This window comes from Neophocaena asiaeorientalis, unplaced genomic scaffold (genome assembly GCF_003031525.2).
Source record: "Neophocaena asiaeorientalis asiaeorientalis breed wild unplaced genomic scaffold, Neophocaena_asiaeorientalis_V1.1 scaffold1148, whole genome shotgun sequence".
Lineage (NCBI taxonomy): Eukaryota > Metazoa > Chordata > Mammalia > Artiodactyla > Phocoenidae > Neophocaena > Neophocaena asiaeorientalis.
In genome coordinates, this window is record NW_020174071.1 from 61,279 (window position 1) to 70,722 (window position 9,444).

Below are 9,444 nucleotides of genomic sequence, written 5' to 3' on the forward strand. Positions count from 1 at the left end.
ACCCGAAAGCACTTCTCTTTGTGGGCCTTAAGCATGTTGGAGAAGCGGAAGCGCTGGCCGCACACGTCACAGGGGTAGGGCTTCTCGCCGGTGTGCGTGCGCCGGTGCCGCTTCATGTTGGGCCGGCTGGTGAAGCTCTTGCCGCAGATCTCGCAGATGTACGGCTTCTCCCCTGCGGGGTGGGTGGTGATGGGCCGTGGGGAGTTGCTGGCGGGCCGCTACGCCCCCACCCCCCACCCCCGCCCTGGGCCAGCCTCCGGGCGTCCACGGAACCATCCCGGCCCGGCCCTGGCACTCTCGGATCCTTGCCAGCCTGTACCAGCCTCGCCCGACCTTGGGAGGCAAGGAGGCCGGCGCTGAGCCTCCTAGCGGAGAAGGGGGCCCGCCCGGTGCGGAGCCCCTCCCCGTGGGGCAGCCGTACCTGTGTGGGTCTTCATGTGCTCATCGAAGTACTGCTTCATGTTGAAGTCCTTGCCGCACCACTGGCACATGAATTGCTTGTGGCCGATGTGTATGCTCATGTGCGACCGCAGCTGGTACTTGTACTGGAAACGCTCGTTGCAGTTCTGAGGGCGGGGTGGAGGGTGAGGGGGTGAGACCCGGCGCAGAGCCGGGGAACAGCCTTCAGGGAGGGAAGTGCTGGCCCGAGACCACAGGGCTGTAGGAAGGACTCACATGGGGAGGGGCTCCTGGGCAAGGAGGTGTGGATGCAAAGGCCAGCCGAGGTGCTCCTGGGGTGGGGCAGTGCACGGGCACAGGTGGAGAGGCCATGGGCATGCAGGGCCCAGGCAGGAATGGGGGTCAGGAAGTGGGAAGAGGCCACAGAGTGGAGGGAGCCCTCATGCTTAAGGCCCTCCATCCTTCCTCCTGGTCCAAAGGCGCCCCCACCTCATCCCCACCTGCAGCTCCATCTCTGATCTCTCTGCCTAAGATGCTCCTTTCTCCACCTCTCCAGAAAGCCTGCCCCATGGTTCCAGCCCATGCAGACTTCCCACCCTGAACCTTCGGGGGTTGGGTTAGGGTGGGGTGGCAGGGGTGTGGGGGGAGGTGCAGGTGGGCAACCAGGTAAGGATGGAGTGGGAGGCAGACATCAAGGAGGGGCCCCTTTCTTTCTGCATCCTATCCTCCAGTACCCCAACCCCTGGTTTTTAAGCAGCTGCTGCCTCTGATCCCTGCCCCCGTCCAGGGTGGCTCCTGGGGCAGGAGGAGAAGGGAGCTCACCTCGCATCTGAACGGCTTCTCCCCGGAGTGCTGCAGTGAGTGAACCTTGAGAGACATGCTGCGTTTGAAGGACTTCCCACAGGTCTCGCAGGTGAAGGGCATGTCCTTGGTGTGGGCTACAGGGCAGGCACCATGGCCATGACATCTCGGGGGGACCCATCTGGCTCCTCCCAGGGGACCCCTGCCTGACCACCCCCGGGATCCGGACCAGATCCCGCCTCCCAGGACACCACCTACCCTGGGGGCCTGCCCCACAGCCTCTGTCCCCCAGGCGAGGCCCCTTCCCTCCCGGCTAGGTCTCTCCGTTTGGTCAGACAGGCATGGAGGCCCTCTTGGTTCTTTAGCGTCTGGCCTCACTCCCAAAGCTTCGGGGAAAGATAGAAGGATTTCAAGTGGGACTGGCCTCGGCTCAAATCCTGGCTCAGCCACCAGCTCCCTGCATGGCCAATGTGTGCCTCAGCGAGCCTCAGCACCCTCTTCTATAAAAAGAGGGTAGAGTGGTCTTGGGCCTCCAGGGTGGCTGGGTTTTACAGAGGGTGGCACCTGTAAAGGCCTCAGCCTTGGGTCCCATGCCATCCAGAGGGAGTTAGTTACCTGCGCTCCTCCCAGAACAAACTCCAAGGAAGATCTGGGAGGAAGCAACTGGAGACACGGAGGGCCCCCCTCAGAGTTCAGAGCTGGGGAATCCAAGCCCAGGAAGGACCACCAATCCTGGGTTACCCAGCATGCTTCTGGCCGATACCTAGACCCCGGGGTCCCAGCTCCCAGTCAGTTCATGCTGGAGGCCTCTAGCACTGTCTGGTAGACAACGGGGGTAAGGCCTGGCCAGGGCACACTGCCCCTCCTTGGCTACCCCTCTCTAGAGCTCCAGGCCCCAAGCGGGCAAAGAAGCTAGGGCCACCTGGACACCAGACTCCCAGCCAAGCCCACCTAGAGCGGAGGGAGAGCCATGCCCAAGGCAATGAAGTGGCCCAAAACACACTTGGGGCCCTCCTTACCGTGTCCGGGTACGACCCCTGGGGGAGGGCTGCATTCAGAGAAGCCTGAAGCCCTATCAGAGGCACAGCTGTCCTCAAACTGAGACTGGGCCTGTGTCAGCCCCTATGGCACTTCATGTAATTTAGAAAAAGGTGCTCTGGTGGCCACAGCCCCATGTCAGGATGCACAGCCTGGTTGGCAGTGTGCTAGCTGGATTCTGGTCCCCACCTGCCATCTTGTCCAGGAGTCCTTGTGCCATGTGCAACCTGCCCAACTATGCATGGCAGCCCTGGCCCCAGAGCCTGTCCAGGACACACCTGCCACTGCAAGCAGCCCCCGACCCCCTACCTCCCAGCTACGAGGGGCCTTCTCACCCCTTCATAATACCCTTGGATTGGGAAGCGTTTCCCAGAACACCCAGCAGCTGGCCCGCTTGGACCTCAGGCTCCATCCCTCACCAGCCTGGACTTACCGACCATGTGCTTGCGCACGTGAGCCATGGTGTAGAACTTCTTCTCACAGATCTCACAGGAGAACTTCTTTTCTGCGTAGCCGTGTACAATCTTATTGTGCTCGTGGAGGGACCAGAGCTTCTTAAAAGCTTTGCCACACGTCACACACTGTGGGGTGAGAAGACTTTAGGCTCTGGGTCAGGACCATGTGACCTAGGACTAGTCACTGCCCCTCTCTGGGCCTCAGTTTCCCCACCTGAACTGTGCTGGAGAGAGAGGCCTTGATGTCCAAGGACCAGCCAGATGTGATGTTCTGAGAGTTGGGGGTGGTAACTCCCTAAATACTTACCCACCTACCCACCCACCCAGGGTGGGTCCCTCATCCTGAACTCACTAGGGTCAGGGGCCACCTCTTCCAGGAAGTCCCTCCTCTGTGCTCATTTCAACAAGGCATCTTTCTACAAAGAAGAGACACATAACTGGCTGAAGGACCACAGTGGGTGAGGAGGCTACTCAGTTCGTGGAGAAGTCCCTCAGATAACAGGTCCTGGCAGAGCTGGGCCATTATCTCTGCTGCCTCCCCCTGCTGGGACCCATGCCCTGACACCATGGAGATCCCCAAGGAGACAGATTCCAAAGGACCGGGGACTGTAGGAGGTACAAGGGCCTATCAGGCAATAGACGGTGGCGGGAACCTTGAGGGCCACACTCCCTTCCTCCTCTTCTCCTGGGCCCTTGTCCTACCCATCCCTGCAGCAGGCCAGGGCTCGGGCAGAAACTGGGTCAGGGTGCCCAGGACAGAAGAGGTACAAGCGTCTTTCCCCTTCAGGAGGGAAGCTCAGGTGTGTGCACACGGAGAGTCAAAGGGCAGCCCAGCAGGCCGGCCAGTGGGAGCGTGGGCACGAGGGTGGGGCAGGCATCCAGGTAACCCCAGATAACACTTTCTCCACAGGGCACTGCAATTAGCAATTAGTTCAGGCAATTAGCACCCGCCTACCTACTGCCCCCCAACCTCACTGCCAGTCAGAAAAGGCAAAAACCAGCCTGGCTGGCCCTGTGCTGCCTGCACCCTGAAAGGCCAGGCTGGCCCAGACTCAGCCTGGCTCAAGGCTTGGCAGCCAGCCCAACTCCCCTGTTTGGCCCCGGCAGCCCCTGTGCTTCCCAAACTGCTCATCCGGTCCCTCTTCCCAGGCCCAGGCCAGCTGGTACCTCCAAAGAGCTGAATGCAGGGCTTTCTTCCTGCTCCGCTGCCCCTTGCTCCTTTCGGCCTTTGCAGGAAGTGGGAAGTGGCGCCCCCTTCTGGGCAAACCCCTCCTCCCCTCATCTGTGCTTTCGTGCAGTGCACAGTCTGAGAAACTATACACAGCGGCCCTGTTGGCCTTGCGGCAGCCCAGAGATTTACTAAAACACTGACTCGTCCCTCCTCAGAGCTGGCTGTCCCCCAGCCTCACACGCTCAGACAACTCTCATCCTCCCGAGTCCGGGCTCCCCTCTGCCCCTCTGGCCAAGGGTACTGTTTGTTCTACCCCTATCTGCACGTCTCTGCACGTGCGCTGAAGCCCAGCTCTGTCCACCTCCTCCAGGAAGCTCTCCCTGACGTTATCCCTTGAGCTCTCACCACCCTGGGCTCACCCTTGGGCCTGGGCTGGTCCCACTGTCCAGGGGGCCAAGCCTGGTCTCTGCAGACTGTGTGGGCAATGCAGGTAGCAGGACACTGGGTGCCCGGGGCCCAGTTCCAGCCTGGCCCAGCCTGGATGGCTGCCCCTGTGGGCCCCGTGAGCCCACCCCGAGGCCCACCTGGATGTTGCGCTCGCAGTCTGTCTGCCGGTGTAGCAGCAGCTCACTCTCTAGCAGGAAGCGCTTGCCGCACTGGTCGCAGATCTGCATGCGGCTGTGGGTCACGTTCATGTGCTTCTCCAGGTACCAGCGGTTGTTGAAAACACGCGGGCACTTCTGACACGGATGGTGCTGCTTCTCCTCCAGCTTCACCTTGGCCCCCAGACCGTCAGCAGCCTGTGGCCCTCGGGCTGGGGCAGGAGACCCTCCTGCAGGTGGCTTTGGCCGCTTCCCACCCTGCCGCCCAGCCTCCTCGGGCTCAGGGAGGCCCCGGCGCCGGGCGGACCGCGTTGCCATGCGACTGTGGGGAGGGGCGTCTGCCCCCCTGCCGGGGCACCCCGACCTCCCCCCCTCCACTGCCACCGCCCTCCTCTTCCTCCTCCTCCTCTTCCTCCTCCTCCTCCTCGTCGGCCTCCTCATCCTCCGAATGTCTCTGCAGTCCGTCCTCCCCGCCCAGCACCATGGTGGCTGGGCCTGTGGCGGCGCCCGGCTTCCCCTCGGGCCCTGCGGACACGTGCAGCGTCTGGTTGTTGAGGTTCACCTCCACGATGATCTGGGACTGCTCCCGGTGACTGTAGGTGCCAGAACCCCCAAGCTCCTCCTCCAGCTCCTCCCCGCCCTCCAGCTTGCACAAGCTCGCTGGGGGCCGGCCGGCCTCCTCGACGCCACCCTCCTTCTCCTCCTTGAAGAAGGGCTGAGCCGGTCCGATGGTGGCAGGTACCGTGCCACCTGTGGCCCCAGCCCCGTCCTCAACGCGCACCGAGTAGGGGTCAGGGCCCTCACGGGCGTAGATCTTGGGCAGGCCCGGGGCGTCGGCCTCCTGCTTGATGTCACAGTAGTAGGGCGGTGCGGCCGGGGTGCAGCTGGCGGCCGGCTGGGCAAGGGCCACGGCGCCAGGGCCCGGGGGGCCGAGGGAGCGGGCGTCCAGCAGCTCCTGGCAGGACGCGGCGATGTCGGCCATCTGCAGCAGCGAGGCGGCGCTGAGCACCTCGTGGACGTTGGCTGCGTTGACCAGCAGCTTGGACGTGTAGATGAAGTTGAGGATCTGCTGCAGGCCGCCGGGCGCCAGCGCCTCCAGGGACAGCTCCACGCGCTGCAGCTGCTTGTTCTGGGTGAAGAGCGAGTGGAAGAACTGGCTGTAGGCGGCCAGCACGCCCTTGTGGGCCGGGAAGACGCTGCGCTGGGGCACCAGCACCAGGTCCACGTCGCACAGGTCAGGCTGGAAGAGGCGCTGCTCGTTCAGGCGGCCCATCAAGCAGGCGAAGTGCAGCGCCACGTCCTCCACCAGCGAGAACTCGGCCGCCGGTGAGTCCGTCGTCTTCTCAACCAGCAACTGGGGGGCAGAGGGCACAGGTCAGGTCAAGGCCATCTGGGAGGTGGCCACCCACCCATCACTCCTGGTTCCATGTTACAGGGAAGGTGCCGAAGCCCAAGCAAGGACGAGGGGGAACCAGGATTCAAGCCCGAGTCTGCTGTTCCTCAGAGCTCAAACTCGGGTCATGACCTTCTGAGGCTGCATGTCAGCCCCTGGGTCAGTGGTTAACTTTTCCTGGCCTCCACCTCTTCCACTGTGAAATGGGAGAAGTCGTCCTGGGAAGGGGAGGGGAAGAGGAAGAAAGGGGAAGGAAAAGGTTCAAGGGTGACCAACTGTCCAGGTGGGCCAGGAACCTAAGGGTTTCCTGGGATGCGGGACTTTTGATGCTAAAGCCAGGGCTGACCCCAGCAAACCAGGACTGGGTTGTCTCCCCAGAAGCATCCCCAGAGGCATCCCTTCACCATCTTTGGGCCCCATGGATCCTCTCTTCCACACTCACTCACATACGAATAAAGCCAAGCCTGCCTAAGCCCAGACGGCTCAAGAACACGTCGGGCTCACTGGCTCACTGCTCTGCCTCTGGCCACTGCACCCCTGGGGCAGCACCCGAGGGAACCCCTCAGCTCACCCGCAGCAGCCCTCAAGGTCTAGGCCTAAGGCCTTGTAGAGGCAGAGACTTTTGTGAAGAAATCGAGGCCCATGGTCCCACTGCCCTGTTGGAGGAGGCTGGTGAGGTCCAGCCGTCCCCTCCTTCCTCGGCCAGAGCTTGGGCCAGGCTGCTGCCTGTGGCCTCAGGCCTGGCGGCAGCAGCTCCCCACCACAGAAAGGTTCTGTGGAGGCAAAGGACACAGCTGTGTTACCTGTCCTCTGTGCTTGAGGCAGGAGGCCCCTAAGGCTTGTCCCAAACCCTTTTCTCTCTAGGCCCCCAGACCCCAGGGTCAGGTGTGATCCAGGCCCAGAGGTTCCGAGATGGCCTCATCATGGAGGTCACACCACTGGGGGCTTCTGGAGCCTGAGGGAGGCCCTTGGATCTGATGGGTCAGATTCCTAGACCCTTGGGCCGCATCCAGTACCTGTGAATTGCCCAAAGTAATTATTCCTGGTTGCACCACAGTGGCTTCCCCAAAAGGTGGGCAGCACAGACAGGCAGGCTGCCCAGTCCCTTGCATGGGTCCAGCGCACAGCAGATGTTCAATTAACATCTGTCGACTACCTGCCTGGCTGGACCAGCCCTGCAGGTTCCAGGTTCTGGCCCTCCTCAGGCCCTGTCCAGCTAAGTCAGAGCCTCCTACATTTGAGGGTACCTTGCTGCACTGCAAAGACATCAGCTCCCTGACGCCGTGCACCTCTCTGGAAGCCTCGGGATGAAACCCCAGTCCTGTGCATCCACAGCCCACCCCTCCCCTTCATGCCAGTCCTTCCGATCAGTCCTCCCGGAGCCTCCAGGGGCAACCTGCTGACAGATATGCCCTGGGTTTCACCCTTCACATCCAGCAGCCCAGGACAGCACCCATGCTCCCCCCACCCCCTCTCTCACCACCACCTCTCTTGAGTTCTCCCCCAACACCTCCTTCCCCCCAGCCAAGCAGCCACCCATCTGCTTGTCTGTCTCGGGGCTGCTGGCCCGTCCAGGCCTGACCAATCTAATGGGGATAAGATGCCAACCCCCTCCCATCTCCATCCACTGACTCATTGTGATTCATCTTCTGGGACCAACCCCTATTACACAGATGGGGAAACTGAGGCTCAGAATGGGAGGGTCCCACAGCAAGCAAGAGCAGAGCCCCTAGACTCTTAGCTCTGCTAAGGCCACCCAATCTGTGCTGGACTAGACACTATTCCACGTGGAACTATTTCTTGGCCTTCAATGACTTAAAAAGCAGGATGAGGCATGTGGGGACCCTCCCACCCAGGGGACCAGCTGTGCTTCCCCAGACCCCATCACCACCTCCGGTGACCTGCACCCTCCTTCCTAGAGCTGCTGCCACCTGCGAGTCGGTGAGGGGTCAGGGTGCAATTGGCTGTAACGGGTTCCTCAGGGCCTCCAGGGGCCAGGCAGTGGTGGGGAAGTGGCTTGGATAAGGACTTGGCAATGTCGGACCTGTTGTGGGGTACCCACCCTAGGGCACGGGGTTCTGGTCCACTGCTTCCCCTTCACAGAATGCCCTCCAGTGCCTGCCTGCCATGGGGCAAGGGCAATGCCTGACACTTCCCTTGTGCAGATCTGGTCCCAGGATCCAGTGAGGACCCCTCTGGCCTCAGCAGGGGAAGGAGGGTTGACCTAGGGGGTAGTGCTGCCCCAAAGACTCCATTTCCAAGGCAATACTCCCAGCCAAGCCAGCACCATCCTTGGCCCTTGAGGGGCCCAAGAACCTTACAACCAGGCAGCCTGACTGGACTTCCTTGACCGGGCACATAGATGCTGCCTAAGTCCATAACTGGCAGCCCCTCAGCAGGGCGCAGCTACCCCCTAGCCTAGTACCTCCCACACAGGGCCACCAGCTGTGTCTGCCTCTCCGGCCAGATGTGCTAGCTCCCTGAAGCTGCAGACGCCCCTCCCCATCTGGTTGTGCCAGCTGCAGCCACACACCCCACCCCCAAGTCCAGGCCAGCCCAGCTAAGATACAAGACCAGGGGAGTGGTCAGGCACTTGCGTTGCCAGGGCGTTTCATGCCCTCAACCCTCCCCCCAGGCTGGGGGAAGGCCAGGTGCCAGGGACACCTGCCGAGGCTGCCTTACCATGGTCAGACCCTTCTACTCCTAAGGAGCACTCTGCCTCACTGTCACGAAACCACCAGATTCCTACCCTGCCCTGGCATCTCCCTGGAGGCCCTAGGATGAAACCTGGGCGTCCATCTGCACACCCTACTCCTATGTCAATCCTTCCATCGCTGGGCAGCAGTGGGTGGGCCCAGACTGAGCAAGGGGGCACAGGCTCATGACTTCCAGCCTCCTCCTTTTAGGGAGGAGGTGTCTATGCCAGCCTCCTCTCAACTCAGGCCATCCGTCCTTCCGGAGAAACAGGCCCAGAGAGGGCGGGAGACCGGCCCAAGGTCACACAGGAGTTTGGACCGGAGCTGCAGGCGTCCCCCACATTCCGCTCGGCCCAGGAGTCCCGAATCCCCAGGCAGGGCGTCTCCAGCGCCCACGTGGCCCAAGGCCCAGGCGGGAATCCGACCTCCTCCCTCCCCCCATCACCCAGTCCGAGGGCGGTGCCGTCCGGGCTCAGAGAAGCGCCCCCCTCCGCCAGTGCCTAGCAGGACCTCAGCCTCTCTTGCCCGGGCCCCAACCCCAGGAATTTAACCCCTTCCCCGCCGACGGCCGCGTCAGAGCGCCGCATTCCCAGCCCGCAAGGACCCAGAGAAGGGGTCGGGGAGACCCGGAGAGGGGTAAGATCCCTCACATCCCTCCACCCCGAGCCGGCCGGCCGTGCGCTCCAGAGGGCAGAGCGCGCAGGTGGGCGGATAAGCGGGGGGACAGGCAGGGCCTTGCGTACCATGGTGCCGTGGCGCTGGGGGCTCACAGGGCCCCGCGGGATCGCGCTGCCCCCGGCGGCCAGGCCGGGGCCGCTCCATGCAGAGCCGCGCTGGGGGCCGCCCCCGCGCAGGGCCCCGCGACCATGGCCCCCGGGGGCGCGGCCGG

At 62.7% G+C, this 9,444-nt stretch overlaps 1 protein-coding gene across 1 annotated transcript in view; it reads right to left on the reverse strand.

Moving 5' to 3' along the window:
• ZBTB47 (zinc finger and BTB domain containing 47) overlaps positions 1-9,403 on the reverse strand; it is a 12,757-nt gene extending 3,354 nt beyond the window's left edge. The window contains 7 exon segments of the mRNA XM_024754556.1: positions 3-172; positions 422-566; positions 1,222-1,337; positions 2,672-2,819; positions 4,449-4,830; positions 4,832-5,820; positions 9,299-9,403. Coding sequence (XP_024610324.1) covers positions 3-172; positions 422-566; positions 1,222-1,337; positions 2,672-2,819; positions 4,449-4,830; positions 4,832-5,820; positions 9,299-9,301 — 1,953 coding nt within the window. The 5' untranslated portion in view covers positions 9,302-9,403.
• Between the last annotated feature and the right edge of the window lie 41 nt (positions 9,404-9,444).